This window comes from Coenobita brevimanus, chromosome 117 (genome assembly GCF_032717465.1).
Source record: "Coenobita brevimanus isolate Jiangsu-jjx chromosome 117, ASM3271746v2, whole genome shotgun sequence".
Lineage (NCBI taxonomy): Eukaryota > Metazoa > Arthropoda > Malacostraca > Decapoda > Coenobitidae > Coenobita > Coenobita brevimanus.
Genome location: NC_137070.1, coordinates 7,904,463 through 7,919,462, shown reverse-complemented (window position 1 = coordinate 7,919,462; position 15,000 = coordinate 7,904,463). Strand labels below are relative to the sequence as shown.

At 48.5% G+C, this 15,000-nt stretch overlaps 1 protein-coding gene across 1 annotated transcript; it reads right to left on the bottom strand.

The window, feature by feature from the left end:
- Window positions 1-3,170: 3,170 nt before the first annotated feature.
- LOC145418899 (histone H2B) lies at window positions 3,171-3,542 on the bottom strand. The gene has a single exon (XM_080287157.1). The coding sequence runs from the start codon at window positions 3,540-3,542 to the stop codon at window positions 3,171-3,173; it is 372 nt and encodes a 123-aa protein (XP_080143283.1).
- Between the last annotated feature and the right edge of the window lie 11,458 nt (window positions 3,543-15,000).

Here is a 15,000-nt window from a genome sequence, read left to right as displayed (position 1 = left end):
ACTTGCCTATTCGTTTGTTTCTTTTATTGATCTGTTGGTCACGTCGCAGTTTTTGTTTTCGTTATTTGCCTGTTTCTTTTACTTACTCATTGATTCACTCACGCCCTCATAAAGGTACACAGGTTCGCACAACGAGAAAGTCATTCCCGCTGCATATTAGATGCTCTCTATATCCGTCATGAACGCACGGTGAATCCTTCAGTTACTATGCTGGGGGAAAAAAAAAAAAAAAAAAAAAAAAAAAAAAAGGTTAACCTGAACCCATCGATTTTCGCCTGCTGCAGTTGTGCTCGTGTATGTATGTTTCTACTGTACCTATGTATTTGTGTGTCTTTGTGAGCATGTATGTCTGTGTGTACGGACGTATGAGGACACACACACACACACACACACACACACACACACACAAACGGACGAATGAACTGTACTTATATAGATACATTCATGCATTCATTCATTCATCCTTTTTTCAATCATTCATTTCCTTTTTTTTTGGGGGTGGGGGGGGAGGAGGGGCAACTTGCCTATTCGTTTATTTCTTTTGTTGATCTGTTGTTAACGTCGCAGTTTTTGTTGTCGTTATTTGCCTGTTTCGTTGACTTCCTGATCGATTCAGTCACGCCCTCATAAACGTACACAGGTTTGAACAAGGAGAAAGGCATTCCCGCTGCATATTAGGAGAGTCTCTGTACCCGTTATGAAGGTTTGACAGTGGCCACGAACGCACGGTAAATCCTTCAGTTAATATACTGAGAGAGAGAGAGAGAGAGAGAGAGAGAGAGAGAGAGAGAAAGTGAACCTGAACCCATCGATTTTTACCTGCAGTTGAGCGTGTGTATGTATGTATGTAGGTTGTATGTTTATACTGTACGTATGTGTGTGTCTCTGTGAGCATGTATGTCTGTGTGTATGGACGTATGAGGACACACACACACACACACACACACACACACACACAAACGGACGAATGAACTGTACTTATATAGTTACATACATGCATTCATTCATTCATCCTTTTTTCATTCATTTCCTTTTGTTTGGGGGGGAGGAGGGGCAACTTGCCTATTCGTTTATTTCTTTTGTTGATCTGTTGTTAACGTCGCAGTTTTTGTTGTCGTTATTTGCCTGTTTCGTTGACTTCCTGATCGATTCAGTCACGCCCTCATAAACGTACACAGGTTTGAACAAGGAGAAAGGCATTCCCGCTGCATATTAGGAGAGTCTCTGTACCCGTTATGAAGGTTTGACAGTGGCCACGAACGCACGGTAAATCCTTCAGTTAATATACTGAGAGAGAGAGAGAGAGAGAGAGAGAGAGAGAGAGAGAGAACGAACCTGAACCCATCGATTTTTACCTGCAGTTGAGCGTGTGTATGTATGTATGTATGTAGGTTGTATGTTTATACTGTACGTATGTGTGTGTCTCTGTGAGCATGTATGTCTGTGTGTATGGACGTATGAGGGCTTGTGTGTATGTGAGCATGACAGTGTGTACGTACATGTGTAGGTCACTGCGTATACAGTATAAATGTATTTGTGCACATGTGTTGGTGTATGTACGTACAGATTGTAGACTGACATGAATATGCATGATACGATGTCATGCCCGTATTTACTGTACGCCTGTTGAGTGAGTTTGGTTGGTACGGTCGGCCTAAGAAGTGCCGACGGAGTATCCAGAAGTTTTCGGTCAGCGATAGTGTCCATACTCTTCCTTATATCTGAACGAGGTGAAACCTAATATGTAAAAAAAAATAAAAAATCCATGTCCAGTTATCTGTATATTTCCAAATTATTGTAGGAAGCAGTTGGTTAGTTACGATAATAGGAATTCGTAAACGGAACTAATTGATATTTCACAATTGTCGCTCAGGGAGAGTCGGGAATAATTATGTTGTGGAGTTCAAATCTAGCATGGTAACAGGCAGTGATTTTTGGGTAGCGTAAGACTGAACAAAAGGGAGCTTTAATGAACATGGGGAATGATTAATTATTAGTTATAAAATAATTTTCCCTGACAATACTAGGGAATAATTTCAAGTCATTTAGGTCCGTTTCCAATGTCTCCATGGACGACGACAGAAAGAGGGAAGGAGGCGTAAGCCAGTAAGCTATTTTAAATGTTTCGATCAACACGCACGAAAGGAGATAACATTCACTCAAGGACATGCAGTTATTACACTGCCTTTGGCCAGTTTCCCATGAAGAAAAATCTCCGGATTATTTCATATAAGACAGAGGGCTATCGGTGGAAAAAAAAAAAAAAAAAAAAAAAAAAAAAAAAAAATACCGTACATTAGAGTCGGAGCTCCTTGGAGAATGCTACCTTCTGTCAGTGTCTGATATCCTCAGTGGATAATCGATTCGCAAGAGTAATAAAATGGAGAGGTTCATAAACAAATCATTGAGTTCAAAACTTCCAACTAAGCATTTTCTGTTGAGCAGGAGATTAGAGTTTATTAAAAACACACACACACACACACACACACACACACACACACACACAGTGACCGGGAGTTATAGGCGTACTGGCCACCGCGCGCGAAGTTAATACATTTCACATTCATTCAAATCGGGAAAGATAACTAAGTGTTACCATCTAATATATCACTGCCTCCTGTTATTCATCTTACATCCTTATTTTCACGATATAATAAATACGTTATTTGGCATGACGTGATGAAGGCATTGAATGTTTACCTTATATTCACTGTTTTCATAGAACGTATGGGAGTGGAGCGTGACCGAAGCAATCTGAAACTGTGCCGTCACTTCTTGGGGCGACGGTGCGTTGTTGTTGTTGGTTCTCCAGATGAAGAAGGCGCGCACGCCCATGTTTACTCTTTTGTTTTGACTCTATTGTTTTAACCCCCAACCCTAGTTGAAAACATTTCGATTGTGCCCATCCCAAACCACCGTTGCGGAAAAGAAAGAAAGAAAGACATGAAGGGAAAAAAAGGAAGAAAGAAAGAAAGAAAGACATGAAGGGATAAAAGAAAGAAAGAGAGAGAGAGAGAGAGAGAGAGAGAGAGAGAGAGAGAGAAGAAAAAGGTCGGTAAACCAGAGTTCCTGAGAGGATAATTTGTAAGTCTGTCTTTCCCCTTTTTATCGAAAATCTTGTGGCTCCGATTGGAGCCGGAAATGTTGAAATGGCCAAGAGTGTAACCTCTCTACTTTGAGGAGGTGTACTTGGTGACAGCCTTGGTGCCTTCAGACACGGCGTGCTTGGCCAGCTCGCCAGGGAGGAGCAGCCTGACGGCCGTCTGGATCTCCCGGCTGGTGATGGTTGAACGCTTGTTGTAGTGTGCCAGGCGTGAGGCCTCTGCAGCAATGCGCTCGAAGATGTCATTCACGAAAGAGTTCATGATAGACATCGCCTTGGAGGAAACGCCGGTGTCAGGGTGGACCTGCTTGAGCACTTTGTAGATGTAGATGCTGTAGCTCTCCTTCCTCCTACGCTTCTTCTTCTTGTCTCCCTTGGCAATGGCCTTCTGGGCCTTGCCAGCCTTCTTAGCAGCCTTTCCGGAGGTCTTGGGTGGCATGGCGTCGCTGACGAGTCAGACGGTATTACTACTACTATGTGCACGGTGCGGGAGCGAGCGAGAGACTGAGTCGACATGGGGGACTTTTTTTTTTTTTTTTTTTTTTATAGATAGAGGGGGAAATAAGGAGGGGAGGGGTAAGGAAATAGTGAGAAAAACAGAAGGAAAGTCCGAGAATAACAGTTGGTGGGCTGACCACCTTGCTATCTTTTGTGTTTTTGTTCATTGTCTCTATGTTTTGTTTGATTATGAATTTGTGTTTATTTATTTATTTATTTATATTTTTGTGTAATTTGTTTGTTTATTTATTTATTTATTATTTTTGTTTTTGTTTGGTGTATTTATTTATTTTTATTCTTTTCATTTTATTTTTATTGATTATTATTATTATTATTTTATTTATTTATTTATTTTATTTCATTTATTTGTTTTATTTATTTATTTATTATTTTGGTGTGTATTGTGTTGGAATCTAGCTAGCTAAGTGTAAATGGGTTATGGCTCTAGGTGTAGTAGGCTTAGGCTACTGGGAAAGTTTCTGTTAATGTTTATAGTGTTTGCAAGCTGTTGTTGCAGTTTATTAAAAGTTTCTCTGTCTCTGTCCTCTATTTTTCGCCAGATTTTCTTGGCTTGTTTGTGGAGGCGTACGTTTATCGGTTCTATGTTGGTCATTTCATGTAGCTCTTGAGTATTGTGTGTGTAGGGATATCTAGTGTTTGTAGCAAATCTTATGGCTTTATTTTGTACTCTTTGAAGTTGTAGTACTTGTGTTTTACTCAGTGTATGAGTAGGAATTGGAGGGTAGTCTAATACTGGGAGAACAAGCGCTTTTATCAAGTGTATTTTTGTTCTTATTGGTAACTCCCTAAATCTAAAAAGTTTAGATAGGGCGTGGATGGCCTTGCCCTTTCTGTCTTTGATGTTGTCTGTGTATCCATTCTTGGTGATTTTCAGTCCCAACATTTTCCCTGAGTTTTTGAATTCTATGGGTTCGTTATTGATGTTGATTGGGATGTTTAGTCTTGAACCTAATGCTATCACCGTGAATTTATTCGTGTTTGTTTTTATTTTCCATTTTTCTTCGAAGTTATTGATTAGTTCTATTTCTCTCTTAGTTTGCCTGCTGATCATATTTTTTGATTTGCCCCTATAGGGGATGATTTGTGTTATATCATCAGCATAGCTTATGTTCAGTCCTTTGTCTGGAGGGGGAATATCTTTTGTATATAAAGTAAAGAGTGTTGGGGATAGGACACTGCCCTGAGGGACTCCACAGCTGAGACTGAATCTGTCACCCAAGAAAGAACCGACCCCCACACTTGCACCCCTGTCGTCTAGGAAATTGCAGAGCATCTTCTCCAGTACGACAGGGAGTCCCAAGTGCAAGATTCTGTACTTCATTCCCGGGTGCCAGACCTTGTCAAAAGCTTTGGTTATGTCTCTTAGTACTACATGGCATTGTCCTCCGTCTGCTTTGTTGATGGCAATTTGTTCATTCATGATTGCCAGGGCTTGTGTTGTGCTCCTACCGATACGGAAACCGTATTGATAGGGATTGTTTATGTCTTCTGTTTCTGTGTGTATTCTTAATCTGTTGTTAATTACTCTCTCTAAGATTTTTCCAGGCACTTCTAGGAGAGATATTGGTCTGTGATTTTGTGGGTGGCGAGGATCTTTATCAGCTTTGGGGATGAATTTCAGTGTAGAGTGTTTAAATTTGGTAGGGAAATATCCTGCTGAGAGTGTTGCATTTAGTATGTGGGTTAGCAGGTGAATGGCTGAATCTGGGAGGTTTTTTAAGATAGTTTTATTGAGCCCACTTTCGCCTGGGCATGTCTTCTTCATTTTGCTGATAATGTTTGTGATTTCTGTGTTTGTGATTGGGCGTGTAAGGAATGAGGTTTGATTTAGACGTGTTGGGTCTGCTGTGTTGTATGGTGTGGTTCTGTCCTTGTGTACTGTGAGGTACTGGTTTACTGTATGCTCTGTCTGGGGGAGGGGCCTCTCCTAGGTTGTTCCTCTGTAAATATCTCTTCCCAGATGTCTTTTAGCAGGGCTTCTTTGCTAGGGTTAGAGTATACTTTTTCATTTTGGGAGTTGAACATGTAAGGGGGTTCGTTGTTGTTATTTCCAGATAGAGACCTAATTTTCCTCCAAAAAATTTCTGGCTTCTTGTATATGTGTGAGAGGTTTTGCATTATGTTTGCCCATGTCTCTGTGTGTTCTGTATGTAATGTCCTGTGTAGTTGGAGCTGCAGTGCTTTGTATGTTGTGTAGTGTTGTCTGGTCCATCCGTTTGTCTGTGCGTGTTGTCTGAGTGCATTGAATTGTGCTATGATGTTTTGTGTTTCTTGGCTAGGTGTGTATCCTGCTAACGGTTTATTTCGTGTTATTGGGATGTGTAGTGTTATGGCTTGCTTGATGACGGTGTACCATGAGTGTATTATGTTGTCCAGCTCAGTGGACGTAGCGTATTGTAGGTGTGTTATTTCCGGGAGGTGTGTATCTATGTGTCTTTGAAAATTTTCCCAGTCAGCAGCAGTGAAGTTAGGTCTTGGCCTGCAAGGCGAATAGAGTGGATAGGTTGAGATGTCTGCGATTATGGGAATATGATCGCTAGTTGTTAGGGGTCCTTGTTTGATATGTATGTTGTGGTAGGTGTTATAGTTAGATAATATTATGTCTGGTGTTGTGGCTGAGTTGGGTGAGAGGAATGTGGGGAAGTGTGGTCCTATGTGTTGTATTGTTCTGTCAAGAATTAGTTGGTGTAACTGAGATCCTACTACATTTGTGTCTCTGTATCCAAATGTTCTGTGATGTGCGTTTAGATCCCCAAAGAGATAGACTGGTGTGTTTCTTCTAAAGAGTGTGATATAGTCTGGCGTGGGAATGAAAGGTCTGCTAGGTGGGATGTAATCTGTGGCAAGTAAGATGATTCCTGTTTGCGTTTGTATTTCTACTGCAAGTGTGTTGGTGAGGAAGTCGTCAAGTATTCTGTGTTGTATATTGTGCTTGACTGCGATTGCTGTCCCATCCGTGATTCTTTCGTGTCTGTTAGATTTGTATACTCTGTACCCTGGAATTTTTAGCTGTTCGTCAGATTTAACCCCATGGCTATTGAGAAGGATTATGTGGGGGTCTATGTGTGTGTAAGTGTTGTTTAGGGTGTGTTTCCTTCCCCTCCAGTTGAGGACATTATGTTGTATTATTCTTAGTGTTTGGGCCGTTTTGTTCGGGGTTGAGAGAGGTGTTTATTTTTGGTTGCTTGATTTGTTGCTGTGGGGGGGTTGAGCACTTCACTGGCTTTTTCTTTGATGGCATTGGCAAGTTGTCTAGAGTCTGAGTGCTGCTGGTCGTGACGCTTTTCTGGTTGGTGGGTGGGATTTGTGGATCTGGTGTATCGTGTAAGTGGCTCTGAGATTGGTTCTTGCTGGTGTTCTGCAACATCTTCACCTGTGGTTGTTTCTGGGATTTCTGTGTCTGAGCCGTCATCTGCATTGGATGATGAGTCTGATTCCTCAGATTCAGTAGAGGTATTTAGCTCCTCGTTGTCTGGTTGTTGGGTCGCAGCTTCCTGCATAATTTCACTGACTGGCATAATAGTTTTGATGATTGCTGCCGATGGCTGTTCGTCTGGGAAGTTCATAGTTGGCAGGTTGTTAGCAGTGAGGTATAAGTTTAGTTTTTGGTTAAATGTGCCAGGTGCTACGGCGTTCTGCAGATGAGCATTGAACAGGCACATCATGTACTTAGCCAAAGTGTGGTTGTTGCTGAATAGTGGGTTGGCAGAGATGTTGCTGGTGGCTTGTGTAGCTGCTGTCTTTGCAATGTCAGCATAGACTTTGTTTTGCTTAGTTTTGTTTGTCTTCTTGATTTCTTCTTCCTTTCCTTTTATTGCCTCTTTCCTAATCTTGCATCTCATTGCAAGAGTGCGGTGATTTTCGCCACAGTTGAGGCATTTTTTTGTTCTTGTTGTGCATTGCCTCCAGGTGTGGTCGTGTGATCCACATTCTGAGCAAGCCTTGTAGTCGTTGGGCTTGGGGCAGTCTTTGGTTGTGTGGTCCTCTACCTGGTAGCACTTGAAGCAGGTGATGATTGGGGTAAAGGTCTCTCTAGTGATCTGGTTCCTTCCCACAGACATAGAGAACAGTAGGAGACCTTCTTCTGCCTTTTCAGCCATCTTCACATCCTCAAATTCCACCTTTAGTGTGTTTATTTTCCTGTTGTTTTTGTTTGGAAATTTGGTGATTTTGGCTATTTTTGCCCAGTCCTGCAGCCTTTGGAGTTCTTCTTTTATGTCATCTTCCTCGTTTTCGAAGATGAAGTCATCTAGACGGTGGCAGATTATGGTCCTCTTGCATCTCAGTTCTGTTGGTATGAGAGGTGTAAATCCTGAGTTTCTCCACTGGGTACTTGTTTCATGCCGTAGCAGGAGGTCTATATCTTTGTCTTCAGAAGTTATGATTATTAACCCATCATTGCATGGGTGTATGGCTGTGATCTTAGCTAATGTGGGAGCGGCGATTTCTAAAAGTTTGAGTTTGGTTTCTCTGCTGTTAGGGAGATCGTGTTTAAATTTTATCCTAGCCATCATGGAGTCAGTGGGTGTGTGTTTCTGGCCGCCTGCCTAACCCATGGGTGCTCCTAGCCTGAAGGCAATCTCTCCCACTCACTAGTGAGCGTCGTAGAGAGGACCTTCAGGTGACCCTGAGTCTTCCCTATTTGGGTTGCCTAACCTAACTCTATCCAGCGGTTTGCCACCCTTTCCTTCTCCCTCCCCACCTCTTCTAAGAGGCCCCGTCAAGCATATAGCGTCAGGGTTCGGTTCGGGATACGGTAGGGACTCTATGGCCAGGCCAGTAAGAAAAGTTTAAGAGGAATGAGTTTGAAAGTGGGAAACGGTTGAATGTATGAAGTCACTTGGTTTGGCTGGTTTTCGTGTATATCACGAGTGTGGATGACTATGTAGAGCTCTGTTCATGCTTGTTGGAACAATAAGTGCATGTTGTAATTTATTAGCTCAATGCTCGTTGTAGCTAATATGCTCTCGGCTCCTTGGGTTGGTAAATGCGGGAGTTAGCGTCGCCAAGTCAGACGAGGTGTGCACGGTGCGGGGACGCGCTCGCTGAAATCCTTATATGTGATTGCTGCCCGATCGCAGCCCGGCTTCTGCCTCGTTCCCATTCGCGGGTGGGATGGGGCCGGATCGGGAAGACGGGTATTTAAGGGAAGGTCGCGGGCGGGTGACCGCTGCCTGCCTCCACACTGACAACATCTCCTGCTCCTGTCTTGTTTCAACAAGGGTAACAGCTCTCCGGTTCGCCGTTGATCGAGCTGCTCTGCCCCTCTTGTCTCTTGACAGTGCTTTGAGGTGTTGTTGCTGTCGTTGCTTGCCGCCTTCATCCTGACCACGCCTTGGTCTCCAGCCACTGTTGTGTACCGGGGTGCTCACGCTTGTGCGCGCTCGCCCTTCAGTGGTTTCTTTTTGCCTCTTACTGTATTTCCTTTCTGGCTCTTAGTGTTCCCCTGGTACGTGGTACGAAGCCGAACCCCGCGGTTTCCAGGCGCAGGCCTGGTACACAAGGGGGCCCCGTAGTCGGGGTGGTTATAGGAAGCTGCAGGGGTGAGCCAAAACTTTGTTTAGGGCTAGGGTTAGGCAAGACCTTCGGGGCTGTGGTAAGGGCTGCCGCGTCCTCCGCTAGCGGAGGGGCAGATTCCTGCCACAGTAGGTAGGCTTCTTCCTGCGTTTCTGTGTGCCTGTTCTGTGTGGTTGTGTGAGTGTTAGTGTGGGTGTTTGTGCCTGTGTGTGATGACAGGCAAGTCGAGGTCTAGGCCCCCAGGGCCTTCGAGGATTCCTATGCCATCTAGGATCCAGCTGCCTGGTTCATCTGCTCGCGTCCCCTATGCTGGAGGTAGGGTTGAGACGGTTCCTGCTGTCTTGGGTGGGAGCATTGCTGCGGTAACCCATCCAGCTGCTGCTAGAGGCCAGGAGTTTTTCTCTACTGGCAGGAAAAGGGAGCGTCGTGGATCAGGGGATAGCTCGACCGTGTCTGCTGGCGGTTGTGCTGATCCGGAACATCCAGCTTCTTGCTCCTCTGCTTCCTCTACAGCACCACGGAAGATAGCTCGCCGTCATGAGGGGATGGATGACATTGTGCCTGCTTCAAACCCTGACACTGCTACTTCTCAGGTTGATGCTGTTTCAACCGCTGCTGCTACTCCTGCTGTTAAACATGGCTCTGCCGATGATGAAGGGTTTACCCTTGTGTCTCGCAGAGCTAAGCGCGCAACCATGACCAAGCCTGCGGCCCAGGGTTTTTCTCTGACTGCTCCACAGCAACCTCCTCCACCTCGCCCTTCAGTGTCTGTGGCAGCCCCTCCTCCACCCCGCTCCTCCTTTCCAGCTTTCAGGGTTCCACTGCAATCGGGTTACGACACCAGCTACGATGCAGTGGCGGCCCTGGAGAGCCAGTTGCCGGGTCTTGCAGCGAGGAATCGCTTTGGCAGGGACGAAAGTTGTGTCCTCATTCCTTCCACGGAAGAGGCTTACCAGCAGCTCAAGGCCGTAGCAGAGGACGAGGCGGCAACAGTGAAGGTGACAGAGCTCACACGGGGTGGCCAGGTGACGAAGGCTGTAGTGATGGGATACCCTCGTCGGTTCCCATTAGACATCCTTCGCAGGCACGACCTAGTAGAGGAGGCCACCAGGTGCCAGCACCAGAGGACGCGGGAGGAAACCTTGCAGGTGTGTGTCACCCTCCGCGGCCCCCTTGTCCCCTCTCTCGATCTTGGGAACTGGGAGTGTACTGGCTGCGCCCGTACACTCCAGAGCCACTGAGGTGCTACCGCTGCCAGAGGTTCGGACACCATCGTGCAAGCTGCAGCAGGCCTGCAGTGTGCGGGATCTGCAGCGGCTCCCACGACACGGAGCAGTGCTTGGCAAAATTCCGAGCAAAGGAGCCGGTCACCTCCCGCTGTCCCAACTGTGCAGGAGCACACCACGCCTGGCATCCCAGTTGCCCAGCGAGGGTGAAGAGGGTGAACCAGGGCAGAGAAAGGCAGGTCTCTTGGGTGCAGGAACAGCAGTCCTTGGTCCCAACGCCGGCCCCCCCAGGCACTTTTGTTTGGGGCCAACAACGCCGCCCCCAGGCACAGACTCCTCCTGTATTAGATACGACTGCTTTTCCTCCCCTGCCAACTCCCGCACAGACCATCGAGACAGTGGCGGAAGTTCACAGGCCCATGGCCTCAATGGATCCATCACCCCTGCTGCCCCCTCCTTCCCAAGAGGATCCAGTGCTCGCGCCGGTTACGCAAACCCCTCCTCCGCAGGCACATCAATCTCAAGCAGCCCCACTCTTCACACTGGACGAGCTGCGCACCCTGGGGACGCAATTGGCTCTTGCCATAGCAGAAACCGTGGCTCAGACTCTGGGGGTCCAGCTAAACACAGATCCTATAGTGGCAGTAGTGGACCGTACGCTAAATCAAGCAGTCGAGGCGAAACGACAGCTCGTTGTTCCTCCTGCCTCAGCCAAGCGGCCTCGATCACCGAGGAAGCCCAAGTCGTCCCCCAGAGGGGCTGCTTCAAAGGTAGCCAAGATCAAGGCTCGGCCACCCCGCACCCTAGCGGCCGGCTCTCCTCATCTTCCATCGGCCCCCTTGGTGCCTCCTTTGATGCCAGTGGGTCAGGAATCAGAGGAGGTTCGCCTCTGTCTGTCTCCGGGCCCCAGGACGTTACCTACCTCAGGGTCCTCCAATGGAACTGCGCAGGAGCAATGAGTAAGCTTCCCCTCCTGCAAGAGGTGGCCAACAGGGATCAACCACATGTTATTCTCCTGCAGGAAACCTTGTTGCCTGAGAGCTCCCGGTTTCGTTTGGCGGGATACACCTCCTATCTCCTCCCTCGTGAACGTGGTGTAGCTCAGGGTTGTGCCGTTTTGGTTAGGGACCACATCGGTTCTGCAGTCTATGAGCCTCCCTACTGTGGGACTGGTGTTGAGGTCCAGGGCGTGATCCTACAGTTAGCGGGGTCACCCCTCACTGTGTTTAATGTATATCGTGGCCGAGATGCCTCTCTGGAGTTGGGGGACTTGTTCTCCCAGGCTACGAGGGGGCCTGTGTTCATTGGAGGCGACTTCAATGCACACCACGATATGTTTTCCTCGCCTCTCAAGACCAACGAGGCTGGTCGGCACATCTCTGTAGTTATGGAGGAGATGGGAGGTGTCTCCCTGCTGAATGATATCGGTGAGGCTACTCATATTAGAGGAGGTCGACTAGACCTTTCCTTTGTTTCCACCCCTCTCGCAGGCTCGGCAATGTGGTCACTCCATCCCCACCTCATGAGTGACCACTATGCTGTTGTGGTTGATTTACCTTTGGCTCCCCTTCCTCCACCCGGGTCGCCTCCTCAGAGGTGGGATATTAGCAGGGCGGACTGGGCAGCCTTTGACAGGGCTCTCACTCTTGCCTTCTCATCTGCCCCTGCAGCAGACCTCGAGGGTCGAGCGGAGCAAGTTGCTGATGCTTTTAGGCAAGCAGCATCTCTTGCTATCCCGATGCAGCAGCGTTTTGCGAGGTGCTACCGGGATGGCTGGTTCTATTGTGATAGGGTCAGGGAGTTGAATCGGAGGCTAAATGCAGCTCGCAGACAGTACCGGCGGCGCCGCACTTCGCCGTGCCGCCGGTGCTTGTCTGCCGTGTCTCGCCATGTCCTCGCGGAGAAGCGCCGCCTTAGGGAGGAGGCGTGGATTAGGTGGTGTCGTACCCTTGATTCTCACTCCACACTCCGTGAGATGTGGAGGAGGATTAGGTCCATCTCCGATCCACGCCCCTCCCGTCCACCTTCACACCCTGATCCTGTCGCAGAGGCCAGCCGCCTGGCTCAGCACTTTGCAGACCGCTCTGCGTCCTGCAATCTCCCGCGGTCCATCTTGGCCATTCAGGAGCAGCTGTCCACCTCTCGTGTTGAGGCTATTCAGGCGGCCTGTGACCGTCCTGATCCAGCTGATTGCCCCATCACTAGTGGGGAGCTGCTGGCAGCTTTGCAGCATCGAGCGGACACTGCTCCAGGCCTTGATGGGCTGACTTATTCCATCCTGTCGCATGCGGGAGATTGTGGTAAGGAGCGGCTTCTTGCTCTGCTCAACCTCTCGTGGTCTGAGGGGCGTCTGCCGAGGTCGTGGAAGACTGCTGTCATCCACCCCATCCCGAAGCCTAACAATCCTGGTGCCATGCGCCCCATCTCGCTGCTCAGCTGTATTGCCAAGACGGCTGAGCGGGTTGTGCGGGCGCGTCTGGCATGGAGGTTAGGTCCGCTTCACCAGAGGATATTTGCCTATCATCCTGGCAGAAGTGCCTCTCACTGCCTTGCATCTCTCCTCGGTGAACTTCGGGGTGGAGTGGGGATGGCGGTCTTCCTTGACCTTGAGAAAGCTTTTGAGTTGGCGAGCCCTAAAGTCATACTTCAGGCTCTTGCAGACAAGGGAGTGGGTGGCAAGCTCTTGTCATGGGTTGTGGACTTTTTTCATGAGCGTACTGCGGGGGTCCGCTTCCAGGGGCAGCTCTCCTCCTTTCATACCCACCTAAACGGCACCCCCCAGGGGAGTGTCTTGAGCCCTCTCCTTTTCAATATCCTCATGGAGGGGCTACTTACTGAGGATTATGGGCGCGGCGTTACCCTCCTGTGTTATGCCGATGATCTGGCCCTCGTCATAGCCAGGAGGGATTGTTACGAACATGCCAACATTGCACTTGCACGGCTATATAGAAAGTGTGCGGAGCTGGGCCTAAAAATTAACTACGGTAAAACCACATGCATGCCTTTTGGCCTTAAGCCTCCCCGCTTTCCCCTTCTGATTGGTGCCCACCAGCTGTCTCTCGTGGCAGTACACACGTATCTTGGGGTGCGACTAGACAGCAACCTCAATTTCGAGAGCCACGTCAGGTACTTGCGCGAGCGGGCAAAGACACGTCTGTCTGCTCTTCGCTCCCTCTCAAAGAAGAGTTTGGGGGCCTCTTTTTATGTGCTGCGCACGTTCTATGTCCACGCTATTCGGTCTTTGGTGGACTATAGTGCCATCTGCCTGACGGGTCTTGCCCCAAGTGTTTCTCAGTCTCTGGAGGTCGTGCAGAATGAGGCTCTGCGCATCATTCTGCATGCACCCCCTTGGACCAGACTGGTGAATCTGCGAGTGGAGGGCGGTTTCCCATCGTTGAAAGGCCGCATTATGCTTCGGGCTGCAGCGACCTCTCTGCAACTTGTGCACCGCAGGCAACATCTCCCAGTCTCTTATCTACTAAAGCGGCTTCTGTCACGCCCTCCTGACCCGGCCCCTGGGCGGGACTGGGCCCGTGCCACGGTTGCTATGATACATAGTATGGGTGCTACTGCCGATATATGCCAGGTCCCTGACTCGCCCTTCTACGGGTTCGAGGAACCACCACCTTGGGAGCCTCCCCTCTTCCGGTGTGTTTATCCAGCAGGTGGGAAGCCTCGCAATACCATCCCAGCTCTCCTCCGTCAGGATAGTCTCCGCCGGGTAGCTGCTCTAGGGTCTGCAGGGTCAGCAGTTTATTATACTGATGGCTCTGTGGCAGCTGATGGCACTGCTGGAGCGGCCTTTGTTTTTGGTGACATGGTGGAGTCTTGGCGGGTGTCCCAGGGGGCGTCTCCCTTCCAGGCAGAGCTCGCTGCTATTCTGGGAGCTTTACGGCATGCACACAACCGCCGATATAGCCGTGTGGTTATTCATACAGACTCTCTCTCATCTATTGTACGCCTTCACTCCTTCTCCCTCAAAGACAACATTTTTTTGTTATCCTCCATATACACTGTAGCTTCTCTCCTTGTCCGTGGGGGAGCCACGATCATCCTTCACTGGCTTCCAGGTCATGTTGGCATCTTGGGGAATGAGATGGCAGATGAGGCTGCGCGCTCTGCCTGTACTCTCCCTGCTGTCACGTTCCCACTCTGCAAAAGTCAGGCTCAAATCATTAGATCTTTCACTGTGACTATTGGACATCACTCAGTGGAGGAACATAGGCTATGTGTCGCTGAAGGCTCACGATCCGCCACTTGGTATGCCAGTGCCACTTCTTATTCACCATTGCAGCCACCTCTGGGCTTACCGAATCGTCTGCTAGTGAGGCTGCGGCGTTTACGTTTGGGATATTTATGCTATAACCAGATAAAAGGAGTGGCCCCAGACACTTGTGAACACTGCTTAGAGAGGTCGGAGGAGCCTCTACTGCACTATCTATTGTATTGCCCTGTGACTGCTGCTCTCAGGTCTCTCCCTAGTGGGGCATACGTCCCATCCGAAGATGAGGTGCGGGATGCCGCTGGCATAGTTGCCCGTGCTCCTTTTTCACAATTACTTCGGGTAGTCAGTCGCTACCCTCCGCCACGATAATATAGCTGCGCATGCATAGCGCACCTGTGACGGGCTCACAT

What these genes read in the sequence shown, in the direction of transcription:
- LOC145418899 (XM_080287157.1), bottom strand. Translation starts at nt 3,542, where the DNA reads ATGCCACCCAAGACCTCCGGAAAGGCTGCTAAGAAGGCTGGCAAGGCC.